This window comes from Sinohyriopsis cumingii, chromosome 15, assembly GCF_028554795.1.
Source record: "Sinohyriopsis cumingii isolate HCF-2022 chromosome 15, ASM2855479v2, whole genome shotgun sequence".
NCBI lineage: Eukaryota > Metazoa > Mollusca > Bivalvia > Unionida > Unionidae > Sinohyriopsis > Sinohyriopsis cumingii.
In genome coordinates, this window is record NC_142975.1 from 100,656,377 (window position 1) to 100,669,641 (window position 13,265).

General features: G+C 36.1%; 1 protein-coding gene across 1 annotated transcript in view; it reads right to left on the reverse strand.

The window, feature by feature from the left end:
* The window catches only part of LOC149782387 (uncharacterized), a 184,813-nt gene that overhangs the window by 34,452 nt on the left and 137,096 nt on the right, over positions 1 to 13,265 (reverse strand). Inside the window, exon 9 of the mRNA XM_089935125.1 lies at positions 567 to 659. Coding sequence (XP_089791251.1) covers positions 567 to 659 — 93 coding nt within the window. The remainder of the gene's footprint in view (positions 1 to 566; positions 660 to 13,265) is intronic.

Here is a 13,265-nt window from a genome sequence, read left to right on the forward strand (position 1 = left end):
AATCAAACAATATAGCAAAATACACACTGCAAACATGGACTTAGAAGACATCTTGCAAGGGTCACAAATCAATTCTAGGGAAGGGATTTCGAATAAGGTGAAGGAAAACTGGCTCAGATGAACAACCCAAAAGAAAACATTAGGAAACTTTAAATACCCCATTCCACATTTAATCAGATAAATGTTTGATCGAAATTCGTTTTTTAAATATAACAAACGACACACCTTCAAGGGATACACATACACATAAAACACTATTTTTTCTTTCTTAAATTGGGGGCATCTCTCTGGCGCCACCCCCTTAAAAAAAGACTTGCCAAGAAACTTCCAAATGAAGGAAATATCGAGCATGCAACTAATTATCAATAGCTACGTTTAATTTGCTTTCATCTCCAACATAAGTAAACTTAAAAGCTAATGAAACTCAAAGAACCCAAACTATCTCATCATTATTTCCGAAGTGTTTAAAAACCTGGCATTCTAGCATGACATATAATTATACTTTTCATTAAGAGAAATTATTAAATATGATAAAACATACTAATTCATTAAAACTAATAACTCACCATTCTTGACAAAGACCAAGGTTATAATACAGATAATGCAGGCAAGAATTATAATGCCAAAGCATATGCCAAGTCCTAGGCTAAGTTGATAACCTGTAATATAAATGTGTTTACATTCAGAATATGAAACAATATTTCAGGTTATAAATCAACAAAAATGTGACAATAACAACTGCATACAACAGGAAAAATGATGTGACCATAACAAATATATAAAACAGTAAAACTGATGTGACCATAATCCTATTATTTCAGGTTAAGTCACAAACTGAAGCTCAGTTTACCCAAACTCTCTTATCATTTCACTTCCCGCATAAGTGATTCGTGTTCCCATGAGATGACACTGGTCACGTGACTGATCAAAATCGTGGTTACATTTATGTAATCAGTTTGGAAGCAGAATTTTAAAGAGAAAAACACCACATAAACAGCTTAGTTTTACGATTTTCTGCACAACACTGTTCCACTTATCATTCTTTTGCCATTCATGAACAATATTTGTTGCAGACTGGGATGCAACATTGCTGATGCTAATTGCTGGCCATTTCCCATATTTGGTGATATTCACAAAATAAAATGTCACAGATGACTCTGGCACGTCTTCCAGTACAGTTCTGATAATGAAACAAGCGTGATTGCCATTGGCATCTGCATCCCTAGGTTGGAGGAATAGTAACACTCTTGCTGATTTTGATCAGTTCCGAAATCCCATGTATGGCAATATCTGATTGGCATACCACTGCACCCGTGATAGATTCGACGTGACAATTAAGTCATGGTTACTTTCCAAGCCTTTTAATGTGAATGAAATTAATCAGCCATATCTTTAACACTTATCATTCACTTAGAATAGTCATGCAAAAGCATCTATGAAAATAAAAAGTTTATTTGTATGCAAGGTCTCAAATATCTTTAAGGATGTGCCTTCATGGTTTAATACAAACACTAATGCCAAGATATATTTATTATCAAATGATACCATAATTTATGTGTAAACCTCTGTAGTATTCACCTTTTAATTTGCAAAGACTCGTATATATTACTGAAAAGATGTACATGGTAGCAAATTTTCCTGGCATATGAATACATGCCAAGCAAAGGGATGGTTTAGCTTTTCATGCTACAGACAAATGTAATGTTTATCTGGATGGTCAGTTCAAATTCATTGAACCATTTTTTCTCAGTGTAATTATAGTTTTCACTGCCTGCTTTTATTTGCATCAAATACACCTATAACCAATGGTGGGTGTATTTTGTATTGCAATGGTGTTAGTAGCAGAAAAAGTATATCGTGAATATTTATGGAAATTAGGAATTGCTTACCAGTACTCACATGGCTAATCAACGTGCAAATATTACAGGCCACTGACTACCTATATTGTACAAACGTGTAATATTATTATAATCACAAAGAAAACACATTTTTAGGTATGCACACCATAAAAATGTTTCATTGGACTAAAAAATCCGCCTTTCGAAATGAAAAATATTATTAGGCAATCTCTGTAAACAGTCGGTAGTTTACACGTGCCAAAAACGGATATGACGTACATTTATCCCTTCTATACAACCTAGCCTTTCAAGTTTTTAATTTCACCATGTAAATGTCTGAGAGAGAGAGAGTGAATAATGATGAGCATTTTGGCAGTGTTTTGTTCTACAATATGAAGTTCTTACCAGTTAATTTTATTGTTTGTTTTTATTTTTCAAGTTGTCTTAGTGTGTGCGAGTGTAAATTACAAACTTGTCATTACTATTCAATATCCTCAGCCATATTTGCTCCACTTTTCCATACACATAAGAATAGAAATTATTTTGTGTTTAATTGGTGCACCCCCACTTGCACGGTATAACAAATTGATAATCGTACACTTTGTTTTCAAAAACAAATGAAAGAAACTAACCTTGAATTGGTACTATTTATTCCTTCATTCTTTTTCATGCAAAATGTATTAAAGATAAAAATATTTCCATGAACTCCATGTTTGTAGAAGATGCCGGCTAGTATATGCATCCTTACTGTACTGTGTATCGCTTATGTCAAATAATAAAATCGCAAAAGAGAAGAAAATATCACCCAATTGTTTGAAGGCACCTGCCATTCACGCAGATAAGTTACAAGGGGCAAACTGACCAGATTGTATTTTATCCAGGTTAATTATACGACGGTGTCTCGCAAATAAAATTTGTTATTTTAAAATAATTCACTTTGAGTGCAAATGATAATATTTTCGCTAGCATGGGTTATAAAAGTATCATTAAATAAAGTTATTGTTGTGCATACTATTTGCCCTGGAAACATTGATTATGATTACATATGGCAAACTCCTTGCTTAAAATTACCGACAGGAAATCAAATATAAAGGTTATTGTATTACAAAGCAAACCAACCCATTTTAAGTGTTCTTATGAAGTCAGCTGACACAAGGAAGCCAAGTTTAGTTTTGGATTCTTTTAAGTAGTGTGCACATTTCTTTCTTTTTGATATTAAGTCGGCCGATATAGGGGAGACAACATTGATTCCTTTTTATCTGCATTAACGGGAATTTTCAAAATAAATTTAAACAATGGAACATTTTTGAAAGCAACATAGTCTAGTGTGTCGTGCACGCATATTAATAAATGGCTGAACAGTAAATTAGTTTTCAGTATTTTCATCCAAATGTTCCCCCTATCCATAGTTTATAGTGCTTTTTTTCGAGAACAAGAAACGTACTTTATTTTGTGGGGATAAATGTACATGAATTCCTGTTGACGTCCTCTATAGGTGGGAAACAGTAGATAAGGGGAAGTAACAGCGTTGCATATGCTTATTTCGAGTAATTTAATTATTAGTTCTTCATTACACTTGATGATATCTGTTGCTCTTTTTGTGCGAGTATAAATACTTTTAATCACGTAAAGAAAATCTGATGTTGAAAGAAAAATGTTGGAGTATGGCCAAGGACCTTTAAATATGTTTACCGATCATGAACATCAGAGGATGCCAAATACTGCGATTTTAATTTTAAATCTAACCTACAGAAAAATATTCAATTCAATTTCAACTTTGATTTTTACTGGATTGATGAAGTTTGAAACTGATTATATACCACATTAAATGGCCAGAGCAAATCATGTGTAACAATTAATCTATCACCAGATGTATGTGTAAAAGTACCTATTAAACATACACAACATAATGTCAGCGCAGTGCAAGCAGAAAGACGGTGTAAATAGACCAAAATGTTAGCCAGACCAGGTGAGAAAAAAAGTATGACGCCAAAAATACATGATGTTTTTAATGTACTATAAAATGTCAATATTTTTATTGAATTTTTATTAACAAATCATGACCTAGTGGGGTGTGTGTGTAATTGACCAAATGGCGCGAAGACCAATTGAAAATGGCACAATGAATACAATGTCCTGTCTCAGTATCCAATAATTTTAAGAAAAACATTTTGTCCCTGTTGGCCAAGATTTTTAAAATAAATAATATATCATTTAAAAAGCAGCACAAATATACAGTAGAAGCTGAGCTTTTTCTTTGTGCTAGTTTAGTTCCCACTTTATTGCCTTGTTTGTGCCAGTTTTTATCCATTCATGGCGTACCCTTCAACGAGGTTTACTCTTTTTTTCCAATTTCTGCCTTCATGGGGTACCCTTCAATGAGATCTTTTTTTTCCCTTTGGATTTTCAATATATTTCTGGCTATAGTTTTCACGTACTTCTGGCTATATTTATTTGTAGCTATTTTGGCGCTCTTCACCTCTGATTTCAATTTTTACCAAGGGGAGGAAGGTGTTTCCCCTTTACGCTCACCCCTCAGTACATTTCTATATACAAAATTAAATACTATAAATTCAGACGGGTGTCCAAATATTTGCGTGCTCCTTGATTCTACGATCAACATGATAGGCACTAATTTCTGACAATTTTTTGCACCCCCACACCCGTGCAAACGCAAGGTGATGCAAAATTGCACCATCACCAGTTTCGACTGGTGATGGATGTGAGCAAATTGTTAGCTATCAGTACGTTTTCCGGTTAACTTTCAAATGATTAAATAACCTCAGGTTTAAGCTGCCAGCAATATGCCGAGTCCAGGGTTTGAACCCTTGAAGTATAGCAGTAATGGTTTGGGAATGCAATGATATTACGACAGTACTGCGTAGCTTCAAGAGATATTTGTTAACACCTAATATAAATACCCGTTGATGATAAATTAATAAAGTTTTAGACAATTTATGACTATCCTGTGCTCTAGAATAATCAGCTGAAACAAAATATATATTATTATATACAAAACATAAATTATATATCTATATTCGTGCTACGTATATTGCCAAGTGGGAGAATAATCTGGAGCTGTAGCATACAAGTAGATTTATTGATTTTTCTATACATTTTCTATACATTGCAGGTCAAGCGAAACAGGTGTGGCTTTCTATAAATAACACCATATTCAAGAATGTTCCTATACAGCCTGCGGCAAAATAGGTGGTTTTCAGAGAATATATCAATACAGTGTATATTATAGTTGTGCAAACATATCAAAATTAAACGTGCACACACATTTAGATTAAGTAATTTAGTATTTTAAAATTTACGTTTAATGTAACCATTACATCTTTCTCTAATGAGTGCACAATCATTGATTTTTGGAATGCCTGTAATTCTTAGTGAGTTATTAATAGCGAATACGTATTTAGCGCAACAGACATGAGACCTTGTGTGGAAACCCTGCGTGGTATTAATATCACATAGGTATTTTAGTGGTTTTACACATGATAGAGGGATGTTTACATTTTGAGTAGAATTGAGATTCTGTCATTTTTGGCAATTCATTGCATTAATTTACTATGTACAGTAAAACGTACATCTGCTAATTTAGCGAGGTTTAATTAAACTGTTATTGAATTAATAATAATAAGTGATTCTGCGCTTGCTATGGAATCTCCTACTAGATGCATTTAATAAGTATCTTCCTGTCTGTCAAACAACAGCTGCAACAACACCAGGATGCTGCTGATGTGGAATTTACAGAGGGTACAGAAAAGTTGCATAACCAGTCACAACAGCCACTAAAGGTTTAGTCGTTGGAACAATCAACCAAAAAATAGCAACAAAAAAAAAAACTTCCAGCTGAAATAGCTGCTGCTCCAACCACCATTACAACTACCCAGGGAGGATATCAAATTATTTCCTGATGAGACTGGTGATCCAGAAGATTAACCAGAAGTTGTTCAACTAACAACAACACGCATAATTATCTTGGTTGATACATTTACTAAGGAAGGTAATGCCTCTATTAGGAATAAAGATCAAATACTTGACATTGCTGCGTTCGGGTGTCATGAAAAAGAATAACATATACAACCTGAATACAGTGGTCCCCGTCTTATACAGCCATCATTTCTGCACCAGGAAAGTGACCTTTTAAGATGGGTGGCCTTTCCAGAGGGGAAATACATACTTTGTGAGAAGTATATGTAATGTTCGTAGTAATGTTCGTATTAAGAAAGCTACATATTTCAACGCATTTGATCTCTTCGTTTAGATGTAACATTATTATTAAAGGGTTCTTCTTGTTAAAAGGGTGATATCCGAGAGGTATTGTTGTCATCCACATTGTAAAACTTTCATAAACATCATCAAAATCTTGGTACATAACTAATTTGCTTTCCATCTGCTCCATTTTCTCACTTCTGCTGAATAACCCCCTTATCAGTTACGACGTTGTTTATTCAAGTCTTTTCAACATAAAATTGTTTTATTCGAGTCTCTTTTACATAAAATGTTTCGGCAAGTCCCCTCTCCCCACCTCACGCGATGTCGAGTAGAAAAAAAAGACGTCCTTCTAAAATAATACGTCTCCGTTTACGTGATTTCATGCTAATTTTTGTAATGATGTATTCGGGTGTGCTAACTGTATGCGATGCAATTATTAGGTCGAGACTTTTGTCGACTGGATGAAATGCCTTCTTATTAATGGAAGCTATAAATGTATTGTCATGTGATTTTTCGGTGTTTGTCTGGTACTCTGTTTTGTTCAAGGTTAATGTCTCTTTATGTGTGTGTGTGTGTTCATGTACAAAATCTATTTTCAGCCTATGCTGACCCTGTTATGATCCGGGCAATTACGTCCTGTTGTAATCATCGAAGAGAAGAACTCGACAGATGTGTGAAGCCCAAAACTCTATCATAACATAGTTAAGCCCATTTCCTGTAAATGTCGGCTTTTATAGACAATGATATATTATTAATCTTAGTGTCACATGTACTTTAGTCAACACTTCATTAGTAACGGAAACTTAACATTGGGGGACTGGTATCGATGATATAGATAATTTGATTACTTACCTTACGTCACGATCTGAACTAATTATTGTTTCTCGATACATTTGTATAAAAACGGCGTCTCCTGAGGGGTACATTTCACATTTTCGTACTAATATGCTGATCGCTGGTCGCATTAGAGGGGTGACAGTTCTTAAGGGGCACTTTTGAATACAAATATGTATGTAGCATTAATACCGGGGCTTAGCAGGTGAAAGACAATGATTGAAATTTTAAAATCTTTGTTCGGGCAGTAGATGTGTATGCTGATAAATTAGATAAAGAATTGAGACAAGGACAATACAAAATGGGACGTCAACATGGAAAGTAGAAGAAGAAACACCAGGTGTGAAAGCTAAATCTGAAAAAAGGGACAGGGAAAACTAAGTTAAATAACCTACCCGGCATAGTTCTTTATAACCACAACTGGATCCACATGATGAACCACCTGAAAGAGCAGCCTTGCCACTCGCGAAAGACATCATAAATTATGATTGGTGGACGACGGGTCGGAATTAATTCCCAAGAAATCATCAATGAAGAAGCTGCTATAGGTCATTGTTTATTTACTGCAGGATTCATGGAAAGTAGCGTGTATCAGGTGCTGATTGATAAAACTACCGACGATTACTTTGGTAAGTGATCAATTAGATCGGCGATAACAAAATAATATGATTATTCACAATGCCGAACGTGGACCTAAAAGCAGCATGGTGATAAATTCACGATTACCGGTTTATAAAATAATCTGCGGAGACGCACTCTGCGATATTATTCAAGTTTTGTTTAGAAGGATACTCCGAAAAGCTATTCCGATTACAAAACAATTAGGCATGAAGGCCTTCAAAGTTGTTCGTGATAAGGTTATTGTTATTGTAGGTGATGTTGCTGGTAAAGCATTATTGGCAATCAAAGACAAACTCGCACAATTAGTACGACGAAAACCACTGCCCGTAAAACTGCACAGCAGTAAGTTATGCCATCAACTGTAAGCAAAATAATAAATCAAGCTGCTAATGAGCGGTTGAAAGAATAAGCTTGAGTGAAATCTCTGACAAAACAATCCTAAAAAAACGCAACCTAATAGTGGGTAGTGGTCTTGCCCGTCATCGTCGAGGATCAAACACTTATTGATCAATGTTGGAGCGTAGTTTTAAACAACAGTGAATATCGTTGACAGAAGAACTACCAGTATTGTTATTCATCAATAATAGTGACAAGTCATCACTGTCATGGCTTACAATGACCACAGACACAGCTCCAGACACAACAAGAAAATTTTAATGGCATATCGCATCACAGCAGGAAATAATCAGTACCATGACACATATTAGTGGCATTTCAACGTGCCACCAGGTATAATGATGAGAGAGTAAACACATCATGTTGTTTGACATATTAGCGGTGTATAAGATTTCTCTAAGAGTAAATGGGCATCAAGAACCATCCGAAGACATCATATTGAATGTTGACCAAAACGTTGCACGGGCGTATCATAGTTTGATGAGATTGATGGGACATGATCAAAATGTCAATTCTGGCCTGCAGATATTTTAGTGGGATTTATTGATAATGTATCCGATGTATTATTACACTCAGGAACATCTTGATTTGTTCAGACAGTCAGTCGTTGCTGTACATGTGCGAACTATTGTTGGTCCTGATCCAACTGTTGGTTACAGAGCAATCGCAGTTATATTGTCAGATAAAACAATGTTGCTTGAAGGTGTTGGTGGACAAATGAGAGTCTTTGATTCACCTGTAGAAAACATGCAAATGCTTTCCAAACATGTAATTGGATCGCAACTGATCTGTAATTAGATCATTCATGACGTTATAATGTCATATCATCATGTCAATGTTACTCTGACACCTGGTCAGATTAAGAAAACTGCAATTTACATCGAAGACCATCTGGGGCAAAAAAACTCTGAAACCAGCTGAAACCAGCGGCGCTGCCTTGCCCGAATCGATTATCGTTGAATGAACATCAGCTCAAACATTAAGATGACACCACGAAATAACAAACTGGTATTTTACTTGATCTTTCTGTGAATGTGATTAGCGACACAACACAAACCGGCTGTATATATATGTTTCTAGTGGCGTTACCAGTGTTAATTGCAGCAGCGGTTTCAGCTGTTGCCCAAGCAGGTGCACTTGGTGTCGTTGGAACAGCTGCCGGTATGGCACTGGAAAGCAACAGGACATAAAGTGTTCCGACATGGCATAAAGACCTCAACAAAAATTGGACGGGGTCTAAGACAGAACTGCAAACCATCCAGACTCGCAATTAGTGAAAAGTGGGATAAAAGGTAGTGAATTTCGAATGCAATTAGTGAAAAAGTATATGACACTAACTTTATCCACTTCGATGGTAAGTATTGCACTATATGAAAATCCCAAAAATAAAACTAAGACATATTATTTACAACGATTACATGTAATGCTTTATTTTGCAGCTAAATTTACTGATATATGCAAACTTCATGTTATTTGTCATGATATGATGATGTGGCAGTCTTCAACTTCGCCAATCAGGCCATGGTAAATTTACTTTCAAAACAATTCAGGGCCCTTGCCTACTGGTTAATCTTGGTGACTAAAACTGTTGCAAATTTTCAGCACCTAAGGAGGTACTAAAGTTTGTCTTTTTTTCTCTCACAATAGAAAATATTCTTTCACTCTCACTGTTGCTGATCTCCAACTGAGAAAGACAGTTTATGTTCAGCAAGAAAACTCACAAAAAAGCTTTAGCATGCAGGACTTGAGTAGGTGGCTCAAAGTACTCCAAAACTGAAATATGCTGGGGGTGCTATATCAGTGTGGTTTTTCACATTGCAACAGTTTTAGTCACCAAGGTAAACTGTAAGTAACGATATCAGCCCTTGTGCACATTCCCAGTTGTAAACTTCGCTGCTCCAAAACTGAAATATGCTGGGGGTGCTATATCAGTGTGGTTTTTCACATTGTTCTGCCACATACCCTCTGGGGCTTGTATCGTTGCTTGCAAGTTATGTCATATATGTACTATATAATACTATTACTACATGGTTCATATATGACAGGTAAACTGTAAATAACGATATCAGCCCTTGTGCACATTCCCAGTTGTAAACTTCGCTGCATATTCCTGTGCAAAATGGATAATGTACATCAATGTTTGATGGCTGAATGTTAGTGTACTCCAACCTATACTACACTATTTATGGAATACAAATCTTTTTCCTTGGAGGTGAACACATTTTAACTGTAGTGTAGCTTAATTACGAAATGGTATTAATCCAGAAGATAAAACGTCGAACGTTGAACGATTCGTGGTGTCGGCGCATACGCGGAACACTGTGAACTCAAGTAAATTACGACATATGCTAATCATTCATTCTCAAAATTTACAACATTCGATAAAACTGCCTTCATGTATTTTCCCAATCTATATGTGGTTTTTGCTACCAATGTACTTCCTCACATCGTCTCTGTCGCCATTCCCAATGCTAAAATTTGTGGCACACTGTATATCGGTATTTGATGGCTCAATGGAAGGCCAATTTTCGGTATATTCCAAATTAAACTTCACCTTGTATGCAATACATTTCATTTTATTTGGTGGTGAAGACGTTTTCAATATGCAATGCCGAACGGTAATTCAAATCAATATTGGCGCATATATGTGGAGAAAATTATAGCGAGGTCCCAGATTCTTTAAATAGCATTTACAAAACTAAAATACACTAAAATGCGTGCTACCTGGCCAACTGTATGACTCGGATATAGTTCTACTATTGTCGCAAGTAGCATTACCGGACCGTTTCAGCAACTACCGATATAATAACTAGCACTTAACGGGAACATTTCAAATAATTGAGAACCAGGGAATTCATGATTTGTTTGCACGTGACGTGAATCCTTGAATCGCTATAGAAAGTGTTGAAAATCTCGTCAAAATCATGAGGGATGGCAGCTATGTTAAAGTCTGCAACTGCTGTGGACACGTCTGTAAAGCTCCCCATGTCCAATTTTGATTTACTTGATGCTGCTCGGCAATTAAACATAGACAGCTTCAGATGTTCTTCATGCATGATAAATTACCGGAAAAAATAAACCATGTTGAAACCGGTATTATTACTCTCGATGCAAGTTCCCGCCTTGGTACTCACTGCGTTGCATACGCGGTTGATCCACGAAGAGGTTTTTCGTTTTTGGGATTAGCACGACCGATAATTTTTTTAAGCATAGCCGAGTTCAAAGCACACCAATCTGTTATTCAACATTACCAACACAGAAATTAACAGATCAACCTATACGTGGTCCAGCAGTACTTACTGCACTTAATTCTGTGTCAAAGTCATCGACGCCGCCTGAAAAAGTTATGCGTGAGTATACCATCAAACGGCATATCCGTCAAACGTCGTTTTAAAAAGGTTAATAGTTTATAACGATATATATTTACGGAAGACCTGCTAAGGCAAGCCCCAGTGGGACATTGATTTATCCAAATATGCAACATGATATGTAATTGCTGATCTTTTGCGTCTCGCTGATGTTGACGCAAATGAAGTTGTTTTTCCAGGATCAGCAAGGACGTTTAAAGACGAGTAATGTCCCACTGACACATATTATTCTGCCTGTTCTGGAGGCGACCGAAGATAACTTAACGATATTTAATAAAACCGGTAAAACTCAAAACTCGGATATATAAGGTATGGCGATCTCAACATGAGCAGAAATAAAATTACTAATATGAAAGAACCAAAATCACATGATGACGTGGCAAAAACTAAATTATGGACAACAACAACACAACGATCAAAATTGAGATCAGTAAGTATGTTGCTAAAGCTAGTGATGCAATGAACGGCGATCTCAACATGAACGAAAGTATCATTGGTAATTTGGGAGAAACAGAATCAAATGATGTTGATGCAACAAAGAAATACGTGTCCAACAGCAACATCCCAATAATGACATCATTAATGACAATCAGTGATGAACTTACCACATTCAGATCTAAATATAATAATCATTTAAGTGCATTCATAAATTTTCATAGAATCATGACTGGAACCGTGGACACTTTCTTTGGACATCCAACGGTCATCAACACCAAGCTCTCATGTACAACTTGTTGATCTAGTCAATGTTAAAACAACAGTCAAACTTATTAACAAGTAGGTGTCCATCAGCTGAATAATCAATTCGATAAACAATGAACTCGATAAAATCAACAAGATTGCTGATGGCGTAATTCACACAAATACGCTCATCAACATGGTATACACCATAGCATCTGGATCAGGAATATGGTCACAACAAAACAACTCTATCAGATATACCGCTGATGTTACAGGAGTGTATAGATTGTATGTGTTTGACCCGTCTAAATGTGAGATATGCATTAGAAATTCATTTGGTCCTTTCACCGATAGATTTTCCGGAACCACCTTAGTCGTGTTAAATCAAAATATTGGGTAAACATTTAAACTGGATATAGAAAACAAACATATAGTCTTAACATAATATTGGAGGTATCTGGAAATCGTCGAGGAGACATCTTAATTGATTACTTAGTATAACACATAATGAATCCGATACAGTCCTTTTTGGTAGAGTCAAGCATGTGCGTGGAAGGAGTCGTTAGAAGAAATCTTTGACGAGCATTATGACAAAACAAAAACAAAATAATTGCAGAGGAATCATCGTTGAACGATTTAATCAAACACGTGCACTCTTTGGATATCAACATGCTCAACAATTACTTCACGTTCATGACAGATGTCTTGAATGGGTTGCCAGACTACCTAATATGGTACCGCATTAAACAAAGCGGTCACAAGTGGAATTAACATGAAACCTGTCTACGCAATTACAAAACACATATACCACGATGAAAGTCATTGGTGGATCAACCACAACCAATGCTGGTAGTAAAGTAACAGTGATGTAACTACATCAACCTAGCGAACTTGAGTGTGGTGCAGTAAGAGCAACTGATACCGTGTGGAGCGTAACAACACATATACCTTCAGCATGGTAATATCTAATGTGATACCACCAAGCTACAAATTAGATTCAACAGCTCATCTACGCGGATTTTGTCCGTGAACAATTACAAGCAATTCCTGAAAACACCCTGTTTCCACCAGATTGGATATGTGCCATCAACAAACACTATCAAGAGTCACACGCTCTGAGGAACGAAGCTCCGCTACGTCAGTTACATTCAAGACATGTGAGAGAGTCATTTTGATGTGTGGGCCCAAGACTATTATCGATTATGTCCATCACAAACTGTTGTATGTCATTATGAAAATATTGCCAGAACATTACTATGTTACAGCAGCGCAGTGATTATTTTGACATTATTTCAGCATCATGACT